The sequence below is a fragment of the Arabidopsis thaliana genome (genome assembly GCF_000001735.4).
Source record: "Arabidopsis thaliana chromosome 1 sequence".
Lineage (NCBI taxonomy): Eukaryota > Viridiplantae > Streptophyta > Magnoliopsida > Brassicales > Brassicaceae > Arabidopsis > Arabidopsis thaliana.
The window spans coordinates 1,358,574-1,373,149 of NC_003070.9; the positions used below are offsets into that span (position 1 = coordinate 1,358,574).

At 39.5% G+C, this 14,576-nt stretch overlaps 4 protein-coding genes across 7 annotated transcripts; all 4 read right to left on the reverse strand.

Annotated features, from left to right (window-relative positions):
• AT1G04830 (Ypt/Rab-GAP domain of gyp1p superfamily protein) lies at window positions 1–3,446 on the reverse strand. 3 transcript variants are annotated; one of them, NM_001197979.1, is made up of 10 exons: window positions 2,966–3,446; window positions 2,745–2,837; window positions 2,502–2,606; window positions 2,107–2,259; window positions 1,865–1,963; window positions 1,652–1,780; window positions 1,147–1,326; window positions 808–924; window positions 554–678; window positions 1–281 (listed from the first exon to the last, which is right to left on the reverse strand). In NM_001197979.1, exons 1-10 carry the CDS (start codon window positions 3,269–3,271, stop codon window positions 209–211), a joined length of 1,380 nt encoding a protein of 459 aa, NP_001184908.1. In that variant the 5' UTR covers window positions 3,272–3,446; the 3' UTR covers window positions 1–208. The 3 variants fall into 3 exon arrangements, with proteins under 3 accessions (NP_001184908.1, NP_171975.2, NP_001323239.1); NM_100361.4 differs by lacking the exon at window positions 1–281 and having other exon boundaries at window positions 282–678; window positions 2,966–3,427; NM_001331502.1 differs by lacking the exons at window positions 1–281; window positions 1,652–1,780 and having other exon boundaries at window positions 344–678; window positions 2,966–3,408.
• Window positions 3,447–3,653: 207 nt separating this feature from the next.
• On the reverse strand, window positions 3,654–6,454 carry AT1G04840 (Tetratricopeptide repeat (TPR)-like superfamily protein). Its single transcript, NM_100362.2, has 2 exons — window positions 5,225–6,454; window positions 3,654–5,126 (listed from the first exon to the last, which is right to left on the reverse strand). The coding sequence occupies exons 1-2, from the start codon at window positions 6,387–6,389 to the stop codon at window positions 4,294–4,296; spliced, it is 1,998 nt and encodes a 665-aa protein (NP_171976.1). The 5' UTR covers window positions 6,390–6,454; the 3' UTR covers window positions 3,654–4,293.
• A 79-nt stretch (window positions 6,455–6,533) lies between these two features.
• On the reverse strand, window positions 6,534–10,367 carry AT1G04850 (ubiquitin-associated (UBA)/TS-N domain-containing protein). 2 transcript variants are annotated; one of them, NM_001331503.1, is made up of 12 exons: window positions 9,502–9,888; window positions 9,217–9,361; window positions 9,040–9,135; window positions 8,574–8,650; window positions 8,234–8,313; window positions 8,028–8,088; window positions 7,818–7,885; window positions 7,645–7,726; window positions 7,466–7,555; window positions 7,300–7,377; window positions 7,039–7,158; window positions 6,534–6,914 (listed from the first exon to the last, which is right to left on the reverse strand). In NM_001331503.1, the coding sequence occupies exons 2-12, from the start codon at window positions 9,260–9,262 to the stop codon at window positions 6,738–6,740; spliced, it is 975 nt and encodes a 324-aa protein (NP_001323139.1). In that variant the 5' UTR covers window positions 9,263–9,361; window positions 9,502–9,888; the 3' UTR covers window positions 6,534–6,737. The 2 variants fall into 2 exon arrangements, with proteins under 2 accessions (NP_001323139.1, NP_563718.1); NM_100363.5 differs by lacking the exon at window positions 9,502–9,888 and adding an exon at window positions 9,966–10,367 and having other exon boundaries at window positions 6,545–6,914.
• Window positions 10,368–10,462: 95 nt separating this feature from the next.
• Window positions 10,463–14,530, reverse strand: UBP2 (ubiquitin-specific protease 2). Its single transcript, NM_100364.4, has 3 exons — window positions 14,255–14,530; window positions 11,073–13,723; window positions 10,463–10,973 (listed from the first exon to the last, which is right to left on the reverse strand). Exons 2-3 carry the CDS (start codon window positions 13,715–13,717, stop codon window positions 10,733–10,735), a joined length of 2,886 nt encoding a protein of 961 aa, NP_563719.1. The 5' UTR covers window positions 13,718–13,723; window positions 14,255–14,530; the 3' UTR covers window positions 10,463–10,732.
• Between the last annotated feature and the right edge of the window lie 46 nt (window positions 14,531–14,576).

The window sequence follows — 14,576 nt, forward strand, 5'->3', positions numbered from 1 at the left end:
GAACTTAACCGAAATTTAATTCGATTTGAACCTGCTAAAGACCAAAGTCAACAGTAAACCGAAATGATAAGAACTGAACCAAAATCGGAGCTTCGAGCTCCAGCAGCTGTAGTGGAGATGATTTCGGTACCACCGTATTGGTCATAAATATTCTTGTACTTTTTTTTGCCTGAAATGGTAATATCAAGCTTCTCTTTTGTGTAAATCATTACAGGGTGGAAGTGCAAGTGGTCAAGGCTCTGAGTTTTGGCATATGTACGTTTTGGAGGAGGAGAATGATTCTCCAAGAACCTCATATGGCTTCTAAGACTGAAATCGGAGGACAAGTAACAACCACATTTTGTTTGCATTCATGATTTCCGAGAAAATCTCCAAAACGATAACGTAACAAACAAACATGTCTTGCCATTTAAACAGTAAAATATAAAAACAAAACAAAAACGCTTTGTATATTGTAATGGGGGCAACTAAAAGTTGGTTTAATCAAAAGCTAGAAAAAACCAACAAAAGGATTTATACTAACATTTTGGAACGAAGTTTATTGGCTACATACAAGAGATGACTGATGTTTGTAGTTGGATAGTGTTGAAGTAACTTCATATTCGACGTGAAATCCCCAGCGATTAGCCTCCTCCTCACCAGTACCAGCATCGCACAACATATCCCCAGTAAGCTTTCCTGCAACAATACGATACAGACCGGGTCTTCTTTAATCAAGCAAATGAGTGGAACAGTAAACTAATGTGACTTCTGCATCTATCGATTTGATTTCGGGTATGCATCAAGGAGAAGATATTACGATCTTACCAGCGGACCTTCAGGGTCGCTTAAGAGTGCATCCCATATGTGAAGACTGTCAAAGAAACTAAACTCTTGTGTTAGGAGGAGAGTGATCCACCTAAATGCATAGAACTGTGGATTTACCTGTAATCAAAGAATCTATACAATGTCAGTCTCAATCTCAGAGGATCCAATCCACTGTTATTATGTTATGGATAGGAGAACAAGAATACAAAGTAAGCTGAGGGGATCATTGGAATTTATCTTCCGCACAAAGCAGATCATTAGGACTATAGTAGTAGAATGACAAATATGGTTGTTGTCACAACAAAAAGACATGAGAGAAAGAAAAAACCAATGTCTTACTTTCGTGGTGATCTCTAGATGACGCCACAGTTCCTCATCATGCTTCCTCACAAGTTGTGAGAGCCTCGTAATTGCAGATCGGATTCCCACCACACTATTGTCGAGTTGTTGACAGTAGAAGTCTCGAAATCCACTCAACAATTCAACAAAGCAAAAGAATGCATCTGCTTCAGCATGGGACTGCATATTTTGAAAAGAGTTAATATGAAATTGATTGAAGCTGAGAAGAAGAAAAACAAGGTTGAAGAAAAAAGATCATACACGAACCAATCTTCTAAGAAAATTAGACAGAGAGGTCAGATTCATACTAATAGATTACGGGGTTCTTTTTTATTTGTAACTCTGTGACACATCATTTAGTAAAACAGTCTTGAGCTTTTACTTCAAAGGAACGCATATCTTGAAATTATTGAGGGTCCAGACTAGCACTGTTACCTTAAAACTGTGTACGTTATCATTGAAAGTTGGTTAAAGGGTATCACCGAAACAAAAAGAGTCTACTTACTGAACTATCTTCATCAGGGTCGTTACGGAATACATAAAAGATAGGTGCTAAAATTTCGTTCATCCCTTGAACATATCTGATGCCTTGGTTTAACTTCGCAAATACAAGTAATATATTCTTCATAGATTCCTAGACATGTAAATCGAAATGTCACTGAGCTTTGATTAATCAAAAATAGGTGAAAATTTGCTGATGAGAACACAAAAAGGTTACCTGATTAGAACGCGCAAACGATGATTCACCGGAGAAAAAGGGTATGTCTGGATGTGTACGCTTGACATCTCTGTCTATTTGTTCTATGGTCTCCGTATCCTACATTAACAAAAGAGTGATGATGGAACTAGTGGACAAATTAAATACTATATAACCTTTAATCCTGTCCTTAAGTAATGCACTGAGGTCTCTCTAAAAGATTAAGACAATGAAAGACCTGCCCAGGATGTAAGATATAGTACCTGGAAGTATGTATTCCAGATACTCGCCTTCCCTAGGCTTAAAGGATGGTCCTCGTCAGTAATTCTGGATCGGGCAAGCATGCATCGGCTTTCACTCTTCAAGTCATAGTTGTCGAACCCCTTTGACCTCACCATTTTCCATGTGATTTCTGACTAACTACCACAGAATCATTTAGAGGTACAAACACATTTCAAGAAAAGATAATTGTGTACAGAAACTTTCTAGATGAGAAAAAGGACTTACAAAGTTCACAAAAACAGCTAGGATAATACACACTTGATAACTTTTATGTGATAATCCGGTTACTTGAAATCAACTTAGACAGACATAGCATGCAAAACTAACAGACTAACAATAACTCCAAGGCAAGAAACAAAAGACCAGGATCACTTACAGGACTCGTCAGAAGCTCATCCTTGTAGTGCTTGTATTGGGATCTCTTTTGTTTCAACTCAGTTGACCAGAGTGAACGTTCAGGTGGCAAGTAACCAAGCAAAAGCTGCAAAGAGAATCATATTTCAATGACCAAGTAAGGTTTATCAGACTCTCAGACACAGTTCTATGCATTGTTGCATTACTACGATATAGATTCTTCAAAGTGAAAACAAACCAAAATCATGATTCTTGAAATGCATACCTTCCAGACAGTAGAACGGATCCCGGGAGAATCCGGCAAACTTTGTAAAGCTAGACTCCTCAATTCCTTCATATTGATCACCTTCTTCGACAACTATAGAAAAAACCAATAAAGAAGAAGTAAACAATAACATTCAGAAACTGAGCAATTAGACCACAAAACGCTGGTGGAAGAATTTGAATATTTGCATTGATGAAGCAAAAAAGGAAGGTTGCATTGACCTCCGCTGAGACATGAGCCTGGCGGGAAAAGTCTTCGGCGGAAGGACCAACGGAATGTCCATATTCGCCACTACCGCCAGAGATACTGTTACCGTTCCTCGGTCTATGCGACGGCGATGGAACCGAAGTGTTGGAAGAAGGCGGAGGAGCAGAATTAAGCCTGGGAGCAACGGAAATCGATTCTGCCTCTTCCTTCATCTTAGTGACGGGGGAATGACGGAGGAGACCATCGTCGTAAGAAGATGGCGGAGGAGGAGTAGACCACATGGTGCTATTAAGCCATTCCGGTACCTTTTTCCTCACCATCTCTAGGGTTTGATGGATCGATCAAGCGATTGAAACTCACGCAGATTCAATTTCCGAGGTTTCCACAAGATTTAATGAGAGAAAGGTTCTGCGAGTCGGTGATTAATGGAAGTTCGTGATTTTGCTTCTTCTCACAGAGAGAGAAAGAGAGAGAAGAATCGAAGAAATTAATATTAAATATAGCCTCAATATTGTCGACTATTTACACATTTATCCCTTTCTTTTTCTTTATTCAATTTTCCCCTGTTTGTTTTGTTTGGAAATACTTAAATCCATAGTCATTTGTAAGATTTTTTTTATGATTAGGGATATATTTGGAAACTACAATAAATATATGGATTATGTACATTAGTATTATCATATATCTAAAGAGTTGAGGTAATTTTTGGATATCAACAAAATAATTTGAGTTAAAATCGTATAACAGAAAGCAACAATAACTATGATTTATTTTATCGTATTACCATATATATAAAGTGATATACAAACACAAGATTGATTAATCAGCAACAGTGATGGACCCAATTTACCTTGGCGACTGGTATTTGTTCTCATGTGATACCTGTGCTTCGCAAACAATTGCCATGTGTTTCGTTGTTGTCTTCAATAATACACATGACACCTACAGATACTAACATCTCCTTGCTTAATCATAATCTTATCTTACGAAAATCTTAGCTTATGAAACGAAACTTCTCATATTTTCTATAAAAAAGAATTGGAATTTTCCATCTCAAAAACACAAGTAACCCACTTGAGCCCCTTCTCTTTCACTTCTAGGCCTGTGGGGTAACCCGAATCACTTCGGCCTGATATAGCTGTGGTGTGTGGCCTGGTCTCAGAAATCATGAGCTTGTCCTAATCCCTACTCTTGTGTACAAGAACATGACAAGATTTGTACCGGAAAGCGCCATGAATAAACAAAAACTTCAAGCAGCTCAGGCTGGGATGTTACAGAACATCGCATTTTTCCTTTTTGGTTTGAGTCATTGTTGTTGACTAACCTGAAGGGATCAACTATATCACCAATAATCACCACATGAACATCTTCCATCTTTGAAATGATGAAACTGTCTTGCATCTCTCAGTAGAATATCTCTTTGGCTGATCTTACTAACATATTTCATTAAAGAATGACAATCTCCGCAGATTCTAAGGTTCTTAATGATCCTTATCGTGGTCCCAGGAGCAGTTCTTAGAAACCCAAGTGTAAGAGCCAGTTTCTCACTATGGATTCCCGTAACATTTTCCTTCTCTTCTTCTTCAATGTCATGAATTGACCAATCAGCTCCTGGATTGTATCCTTTCTGAATGGCAAGCGATATGATCTCATCAAGCTTCAAACCAATCTCCTGTGTTAGCTTATGAGAATAATCACCAGCTGAAAATTTGTTCAGTTGACCGTCCAATTCGATATAACTCCATCCCAATGATCTTTCTTTGATTCTCTTCTGCAATGATAATCTTCTTTTCTCTACATCTTGAATGTTCCCTTTAGACGCATGTGTTTTGTCTAAGAAAATGTAACTACCACAAAGCTCTGGATCAAGCTCCAAAAGATTTTGTGACACACTTTCAGCCCTTCTATAACCCTTGTGCGCTTTGCAAGCACGATAGAGTGCAGCCCATGTTGTAAGATCAGGATTTATCGGCATATTTTCTACAAGCTCATGTGCTTCGTTCAACTTCCCTGCTCTACCTAGCAGATCAACGACTAACACATAATGTTTCAGCGTGGGTTCAATTGCATAGTCAAGCCTCATGCTATCAAAGAAATTAAGTCCCAGGTCAACTTCGCTTGAGTTCAAGCATGCAGTTAGAACCGCGAGAAACACAACCTCATCTGGCTTCTCTCCTGCATGCACACCACAACTTAAAGAACTAAACTCGATGAATAATAATTAAAAAAAAATGAGAATAAGCTAAATTCTTAGACTGGACAAAATCTTTTACCGGAATACATCATTTGTCTAAAACATTGGATAGCCTGATGAAAGCGTCCATGAACCGCCCAACCTTGTATCATAGCAGTCCAAGAAAGAATATCCTTATGGTTCATATTACTGAACACAGTAGCCGCACAGTCAAGTTCCCCACATTTTGCATACATGTCTACGAGAGCTGTCCCTATGGCTCTATCCAACTTAATCCCATTGTCCAAAATATAACCATGAATTCTTATTCCTGATCCAAGAGCACCAGATTTTGAACATGCAGAGAGCACAGCAGCAATTGTGTATTCATTAGGCTTTAAGCCCTTCTCTAGCATCTCGAAATAGGTAGAAATCGCAGTTTCATAGTCGCCAGTTTGAGAAAACCCATTAATTAATGTTGTCCAAGACACCACATTTTTCTCTGGCATTAATTCAAAAAGCTGCTTTGCTCTGTTCAACTCGCCGCTATCAACATAACCCTTGATCAAAGTACTCCAAGATCCTGAATTTCTCTCAGGCATGGATCGAAAAAGTGTTGTAGCCATATGCATATCCTTGGCTCGACAATACCCATTAATCAAAACATTCCATATCAAAATACTCTCCTTTTTGATTCTATCAGGACTTTCTTCGAACACTTGGAAGGCATGTTTTAATTGTCCGGTTTTGGCGTACATATCAACCAATGATAACCTGACGAAGGAGTCACAGTCAACGAAATTCTTCAAAGTCGCGGCATGAAGAGCCCTACCCAACCATCTAAAACCTAATTTAGAATTAGACTTGAGTACAAACGGAAAAGTTAGCCGATCGGGTTTCACACCAAGCCTTAACATGAGAATGAAATGACGAACCGAAGACTCGAAACGAGCATTCTCCGTCAAACCACGGATCAAAGCATTTAAAACAAAAGGATTCCTCTCTTCAGAATTTCTGAAAATCGAGAGGCTATAATCCGGGGACTTGAGAAGCGAAGAGCAAGATACGAGCTGAGCAGCGACGCGGCTACTGAGGACGCCGCGACGGAGGATCTGGGCGTGAACATGGCGGAGACTTGCGGTGTCTTTACAGGCGTGAATCAGAGATATGAAGTGAGACTCGTCCGGTGAGGCTTGACGATCGGCCGGAAAATAGATTTTAGCGGGAGAAGATTTCGGTTTAAAAATAACAGAAAGCGATTTCATCGTACCTCAGTCAAAACGCTCATCAGTCATCAGATCTCGCGGTGCAAAAGACTCTTATATATTTGGCTAGTGGCTACTTATCTTAACCGGATTAAACCGTATTGCTCTAAATATATCAAACCGGTTAATTGGCGAACCGGTTCAGACGAAAGCAGTATGGAAATGTCATTTTTTTTACCTTAAAAGTTACAATGCAAACAACAAGACGGATTAAACAGTAATGGAAGCTTTTAGTTCTGCTCTCCAAATTTTCCACTTATTTAAGCAAAACAAAAAGAATGTCACTAGCCAGTATTATTCATAGAGATATCCGAATTTTTTTTTAGTTTCATAAGAAGAGGCATGGATTTAAAGAACTCCAAAGAAAGGGTTGTTGATGGCGGAGTTGAGTTCTGTTCCAGCTGAGTTTATGATGGCTGAATCGATCTTGTCTCTAGGTAAGAACAAGAACTCTCCTCCTTCAATTTTCTCAAATCCACATAGCTCCATGAACTCTATGCCCCCTCTTAGCGAACCAACCCTTTCCTGTTTACATTTTCATCCCAAAAACCATGACAAGTAAGAAACTGGACCCATCATCATCATCATCATCATCAGTGTAGATCCTTCAAGTAGATCTAGATGCGTATTTTTATGCCCGATTGTTTACCTGAAATGTTTGGTTGGTGAGTCTAATTTTCCGGAATTTTTCCTCATCTGGATTCTTAGCGACATTTCCCATGTAAGTCAGCAGAGTCTGGAACGCTCTCTTCACTTTAGCATCATCCTCCTGAACAAACAAGCAAAATTACTGTTATACTCAAACTTTACTTGATCCTCCTTGAACCCTTTTTCCCCGATTTCCAAAAGATTAATGTTCGGCTCATTGTTGCTTAGAATGTGTGGGTTGACAAATGTTAAATGTATTTACCTTGTGGGCTTGCTTAAGGGACCTCAAGCATTCTCTCATTTGTTCAGTCTTTGTGGCCGGTCTAATTGGCAATGTAACCTGCCAAAAAAAAAAGATGTCTCTATAAGAAAAAGCATATAACAAGAGATGATAAAATATAACTAGCTTTTGATACTTTTTTGTTTACCTTCTTCTCCTCCACAACTGGCACTGAGGGTTTTGCAGCTGCAGTTGCAGGATCTTCCGGAGGCAATCCGAGTTTTCGCCTTCTTTCAGCCTGTTAAAATGTATGAGTCTTCAAGGTTTTTTTGTTGAGAAATATAAATGTAATGCATAACGTACGTAAATCTACTGCATTGAAGATACCTTGTCTTCTTCAAGCTTTTGACGGATCTTTTCCCTAGCCCGTTTTTCTTCTTCTTTCTCAGCTTTACGCAAAAACATAAGACTGAAACACACAACCAATAAGTAGTCGATTAAGAAAAACAAAAATAAGAATACAGCTGATAAGCCTGACATTATAACCAGAAAAGACTAACCGTTTTCTTTCGTTTACTTCTTCCATCCGCTTTGCTTCTAAGAGTTCCTTGCCAATCCTAATTCGCTCCTGAACCAAATACTAACGTGTTAAAAGATGATAACAAAGTAATGCTTACAGTTTCAGCAATGACACAATATGTTTCAAGCACATAATTAAGTTATTTAAGATAACAGTAACACATTTAAAAAAAGGATCAGAGACAGAAAACCTTCTCTCTTTCACGTTCCATCCGTTTTTCTTCCTCTTCTTTCTTCTTCCGTGCACGTTCCCTGAGACATGGATCAACGAATATAAATTGAAGTGTAGACATTTTCATGGTCTAGGTTATGCATGATAAAAGTGTAGTGTCGATATGCCATTGGGCACGCTATAAAAGAAAACAAATAGGGACAGTAAAACAGAATACTCATCGACCTTAATTCTTGTGCTTTTAGCTTCACTTCTTCTGGCGTAAGAGCAGGTTTGGCAGGCCCAACATTGGAGTTGGAAGGCACCTAGGCAAACAGTCAATAACATAGAAATAACAGTAAGGAAACAATGGAGTAATTTTAAGACCACATACATGTCATATAACAAGATATAAGATTGTTGAAGGTGATATATACAGAAAATTTTGACCTCCAAATTGTCGCATCAAGCAAAAAACCACTTTGAGATAAGAACTAAAAACCGAGATTTGGAATGCAATTATCAAGAAACAAAACGGTCCAGAACAGACATTCTGCTGAAAAGTAATAATTGACAAAACACCCACCTTTGGCATTTCATCTACGTCAGGATCATTCTCATGCTCCACCACCCAATTAACTGCAGCCTCAAGACTGGCATTACCTGAAGGAATGAATTTCAAAGTGTGTAAAAGAATTTCGAGATTCAGATGACATCTGAACAAAAAAAAAAGAGATAACGAGAAAAGGAGAAGAAGATCTAATTGCACACAATGAGATAGATGACAGTTTTATATATCAATCCGGAGTTCAAAAAGGAGAGACGTGAACAAGAGCTCAGTTGCCCACAATCAAGCTTTACACGCTATTCACAAAGCATAACAATTAATCAATAAGCTACTCCCTGATTCCCTATTGTGATCAGTGGCCATAAATTTTGGAGCTGTTATGCATATGACCATGTTACACTTCAGATAATTCTTAGAGGAGATATGAAAACTACGTGAACCAAAGATTATAATAGGAGCCCACAACCAAAAGTTAGATTTATACCAGAGTAATGGAGTGCTCGGGTAGCACGAGCTTTAGGGAAGCCCATCGCTTCAAGTTCCTCGAGAATGTTATTGTCAACGTCTGGAACAACCATCTCTGCAGAGTGACCATAAGAAATAGCGTTAAAGTCACATTCAGAAACTCATGCAATACATATACATTAACATGGCAATGTACCTTCTGCAGCCTCTCCACTACCACTAGCATTATCATCAATCTCCATGGCAACCTTAGGAGCTTCCAAGCTGATGGGTTTGATTGTCTCCAATGTCTTATCTACAAACTCAGTATGCCCTGTTCTTTTCGTGTGCAAATCGCTTTCCTTCACATTATATAAGAATGAGACAAGGAATCAGAAATAATCAAAATACTAGAGCATAGTTTAATTCTAGTCTATGATCATAGTAGAAAACAGTTCACTGATCTTAAGGCACCTCAGTAAAGTAGTCATGAAACTCTTACCAAATTGCAGAAACCAAAGTACACAAGCAATCAAAGAAATGAACTCAATTCAACCAGAAAAACAAACAAAAACGAATGAAGCAGCCAGCAAGCCCAAAAGGATTGAGATCTGAAAAACCAAGATTAGGGCTATGCGGAGTAAAGCTTTTAACTTCACGCTCTAATTAACACCAATCAGCGGCGAACACATGAAATAGACTCGCTTTCATTCAAAACTCAAGTCAAAACCTATCAACTCGAAACCACAGAGCCAGAAAAAGGTTTCAAAAGTCGCATCAAATCGAGATCGCAGAGTCAAACAGTTTAAAGAATGAAACATCGAAATTGCATGAATAAAACTCGATTCCTGAGAAAGAAAAGCCAAGGAGATCTGCTTGTAACTTCTAACCACCACCAACCCCTACCCTACTCAAACTCATCAAGAATTAAAACGAAAGAGAGCGATGAAAATCGAAGATCCGTACGATTTTTGAGCGACAAGGCTTGGTGCAAGTAGTACAAACGAGATTGAGCACGGCCTCAGTGGACTCGGCGAAATTGGAGTGAGAGGTGAGCTCAGCGTGCTCCTGAGCCTCCTCCACGGACTTCAGCAGCGTCCCACAATCGCCACACTTGAGCGATACTCCTGCCATGGCTACAATCTCCCACTCGCGAGACTTGGTTTCACAGACTCGAGACTCGATTGTCTTTCTTTCCCTTTAATGGGGAAGTCCGTTCGTTGCTTGGGTAGAGAGGAAGGAAGACATAGGGTCGGTTCAATCGTTTTCAGTACCGGTTCAGTTGTTTCCGGTTCTGACATTGATATAAATTGATTTAATCGGTTTAGATTAGGCACGTAAGTAACGGTTTGGTAAACGGAGCTTCCGTTAAGATCACACCAGTTTGAATCGGACGATCCATATTGTTTCGACCCGCTTTAAAAACAAATACCCGCCCGGTACTCTGTCGATATCTCTCCATTGCAAGAAGCTTCAAATTCTGCGAATCTAGAACCAACTCTTTTTCTGTATAAAAGAATGTAACTCATTGGAGAGGCTCAAATACTTTCAGAAATGTTTCTGATGATACATATAATGAAATTTCATGACTCCAAAATATAATAAGAAAAAACAAAATTAATGGTATTTGATCTAATGTGATCGTCAAAAACTTTCCCAGCAAAAGCTATTGTAAGGAAGAAGATCAAAACTGGTTTTCTTCTTTCCTTTCGTAATGGAAACAAAATAATTTCTCATTCTTGTGAGAAGATCCGTTCATAGAACAAGATATACGCTTCAGAATGCAGAACCTTTTCCAATGAAACCTGACGAACATATGCATCGCTTACGTTATACCACGCAGTGGAGGAGGAATCAGTCTCTTTAACCCGCTGACCTCCTCTAACATACGCCACATAATGACCTCCTCTCATCGTCCCTGAATGCTCCACCAATCCAGCCAGTCTGTAAACGGGCGGGTCTTCTCCGCTACACCTGAATGAACCAAAAGATTGAAGAATCGCTTTCATGGAGATTAAGATATAAGACAGATCAAAATGTGGTTATATAAAAGAAGATGAGAGATGATGATACCTTGAGTCCATATATTGTCGAAGATCGATGACCTCTTTGAAAGCAACATGACCATTTAATTTACTTAGCCTACCACGCAAATCTTGGCTGAATCGTTTTAGATGAATGGTTAGGACAGGTGGGGCTTTGTTTATAAGTACTTTTTTAGTTGCATCTCTCTTCACTGTAATCACCTTCTCAGAATCTTCGTCTTCATCTTGAGTTCCTTTGGATTCACTTTCATCAGCTGAGTGAATCCTCGCAGCTTTTCTTCCATCAGAGCTATGATCCTTGACACAACTAGTATCATTTGGATCTTGTTTAACAGCCAAAATTTCGGTTTCTCCAAAACCTTCATCTTCATTTTCTTTCACCCATCCGTTGCTGGTGTTGCTTGATCTCGATTCATCTTCATTGGATTTTCGCTTTTCTCTCAACCGTTGGAGTTTCAGGTTCTTTGAACAGTTCTCGCAGTTCCAAGCATTGTCATCTGACAGTATCTCATGTTTTGTGAAATGACCCAAACACCTCTCTACAGACACCGGTAAATCCGAATCATCGATTTCTTCAGGATCAGACTCGCTGCTGAACGCCATAAAACCAACTCCCGAGGCTTCAGCCTTGGAAGGAGGTCCAAAAACAGGTCCCTCAGTAGTCTCAGGCTCATCAAATAAACCGCCAAAATCAACAAAATCACTGTTTTGTGGTTCATGATCACCAGTAACAAATGAAGATGAAGCTTCACACTCACCTTCAACTGATTTATCATTACAGGATATTTCTTTGTATGGCATGTACAAAATTTGCGAATCTGCAACCACCAAAGGAAGCTCTTCCTCGTCCCAAGGATTCACCGAGGAAGAACTTTCCCCTATACCAGGATCACAACCAATGCAACTAGCTTGACTGAATTCAGCAGAAATACCACTTGTAGCTGGGCATTCATCAGACTGCATAGCTTGTACATCTTTTTCATCCAAATTGGCTTCCGCCTTTGCAATTTCTTCATAATCTTGCATCAGCCTCTCTGTATTACCTTCCAAAGTCTGATCACCCGATGAAACTGAGCTATTCGCCACAATATTTGGACTGGGAACAATTTGATTAACCTCAGCTGTAATGACATTATCAATACCATCTTCTTGCATATCCAAATTCGTCTCATCTCCAGAGGTTTCTGGTCCGATAAAATCCAACCAGGAGCCATCGAAACCAGTATCACTTTGTGATGCACTTTCTGAGGCCTGATTATTGTCAAGGGTTAGAACTGAAGGAGTTTCTAAAACCGGACCATTATCAAGGGGTGCTAAACTGGAACAGGATGTATCCGAATCAGCTGTGACAGCCATAGATTTTCCGGAAGAGTTCAGTTCCGAAAGAACCATACCTGGGAGAACTTTTGAAACCTTACTTACTTTTGACACATTCTTTGGGACTCTCTTAGGTGGAAGCTTAGCTTTTTTTGCTCGAGAAACAGGTTGTGGTTTTTTAGGAGGGCTTTTCTTGAATGGTACGGGTAAGGAGAGATCCAAAAATGGTTCATAGACTTTTGAGGAATGCCCGCACTCCATACAACTAACAATGCTCGACGTTTCGCCTCCAAATACAGATTCTATGAGAGTAGTAGATTTCTCATCATTATCAGAAACACCACGCTTCTTTCTCAAGGCCGATTCTTCGGTGCTCAACGAATCTAGCAAACAGCGTAGCAACTCGTGGCTATCATGCTGGTCATATCCCCGGAACTGGGGTGCCTTAGAACAGAAAGACCCAAAAAAGGCTCTAGGATTTATCACACTCTTCAAGCCTGCCTCTGGTTTCGTTTCAGTGAATAATTTCCTCAGGGAAGACGCAAGAGGCCCACCGACCCCAGACCCATTCTCTTTCAAGAAGTGATCGCGTAACCGATCCAAAGAAAGAAGATTCTGCATTATCGAATTAAAGAAACATGTGTTCCCAAGGTTAACTAAACCTCGCACAACATAACCATCTCTTGCTTCTATATCACTGGTCACAGCACCTTCTAGTTTGATATCACTAGTGATACTGCCACTTCCTGAGCACTGATCTTCGATATCGGATGAAGCTAAATTGTTCAAAGATCGTCCTTTAATCAATTTAACAACCTCTGACAGTACATCTTTCTTCTCGCCATTATCTTCTTTTTCAACAGGGAGAAGCAACTGGCACGGGAAACACCATCTTAACTGAGGATTTTCCCATTGAATCACCAATCGGTGACGTGTCACTCTGCTGTGTCGCAAAACATGGCTCTGAGGTCCATTTGGTAAACCAACACCTCCACAAACATAACAGCCACATTCCAAACATAGCCAAATGGCTTTGTTATTAGATTTTGGATCAGAAGAAGAAAAATCCTTCTTCCCTTTACTGCCCTTTGCTTTAGTTCCTCTCTTTCCATACACTCCTTCATTGCATTCTGCACACTTAATCTGCCGGGATGACTTAATCTTATCCAACACCTTCTCCAAATTAAGAGCCTTATCGAAATGCACACAAGCTTGTGTCTCCTTAACTGCTTTAACGTCACCCTCAGCAATTTCCCCGGCTTGACTAGGCGGCTCTTCTGAGACCTTCTTGGAAATTTCCATGGTCTGAATCTCCTTTGTTGGAGCTCGGGCCTTCTTCTTCGCTTTCTTCCCCATCAGTTACTATAATAAAATTCAAAGCCAGAAAAAGGAGAGTGGGTTACTAAAGTTGTTACTGCATCTACATAATCAAATACAACTGAGCAAAGCAACGAAGTGTATACCAACAGATAAACTTTGGAACTATCACCAATGCACAGATAAAGACAACAAGAAACTAATCCACATCCATCAACGCATATATGGATTCAAAATCAATATCCACCTTCAAAAATCGAACCTGCCCATTTCAATTCCATGATTCTAAGACATACCACTAAAAAAGTCTTAAGAATTATCACGAACTGAGAATTAACCATAAAATCAAATCAAATCAGTATTCTAAGAAGTACCCTACAGAGAAATTATCCGACTTTTTAATGACTAGTACTCAAAGATCCAGAATCCAAAGTCTATGCATCGAAATAACTCAGATTAAGATTTCATATCTTAGTTCTACTAAGCCTCCTGACCCTTAACGCAATCAGGAACCAAAAAAAACAAGTAGCTCAAAACAATCGTATCAAAGCAAAAGCAGAATCCAGAGAATTTTACCCAGAAGAAGAAGAACCCAAGAGGTTGCTGCTTTAGGAGAATATTCACATAAAAAGGATTGAAGAAGAATCGATACTCGAAGAATTGGGATCTAGCCTAATCAATTGGTTTAGACGGAGAGATAGATAGATGTTATCACTGCTTGCTTGCTTTGTCGTTGGTGCCGCCGTCAAAAGGAGACAGAGAGTCCGACGAAAGAATGAGAAAAGAATCGCTCCGAAAGAGGGGCAGACAAAGGGGTTAGTGACATAGGCTCTCCCAACACAACTCTATCGACCAAATATTTGGTTCGTAAATATTAATAATTACTCCAAAACAAATC

Bases quoted from the DNA above. Each gene is read 5' to 3' on its own strand.
- AT1G04830 (NM_001197979.1), bottom strand. From the start codon at position 3,271: ATGGTGAGGAAAAAGGTACCGGAATGGCTTAATAGCACCATGTGGTCT. The intron at 2,260-2,501 runs GTAAGTGATCCT...TGTGGTAGTTAG, and splicing joins ATGAGCTTCTGACGAGTCCT to TCAGAAATCACATGGAAAAT. The intron at 1,964-2,106 runs GTACTATATCTT...TTGTTAATGTAG, and splicing joins TCTGGAATACATACTTCCAG to GATACGGAGACCATAGAACA.
- AT1G04840 (NM_100362.2), bottom strand. From the start codon at position 6,389: ATGAAATCGCTTTCTGTTATTTTTAAACCGAAATCTTCTCCCGCTAAA. The intron at 5,127-5,224 runs GTAAAAGATTTT...GTGTGCATGCAG, and splicing joins TAGACAAATGATGTATTCCG to GAGAGAAGCCAGATGAGGTT.
- AT1G04850 (NM_100363.5), bottom strand. From the start codon at position 10,133: ATGGCAGGAGTATCGCTCAAGTGTGGCGATTGTGGGACGCTGCTGAAG. The intron at 7,886-8,027 runs GTTTTCTGTCTC...TATTTGGTTCAG, and splicing joins TGGAACGTGAAAGAGAGAAG to GAGCGAATTAGGATTGGCAA. The intron at 7,159-7,299 runs GTAAATACATTT...TTGTTTGTTCAG, and splicing joins CCCTTAAGCAAGCCCACAAG to GAGGATGATGCTAAAGTGAA.
- UBP2 (NM_100364.4), bottom strand. From the start codon at position 13,717: ATGGGGAAGAAAGCGAAGAAGAAGGCCCGAGCTCCAACAAAGGAGATT. The intron at 10,974-11,072 runs GTATCATCATCT...TGGTTCATTCAG, and splicing joins CGACAATATATGGACTCAAG to GTGTAGCGGAGAAGACCCGC.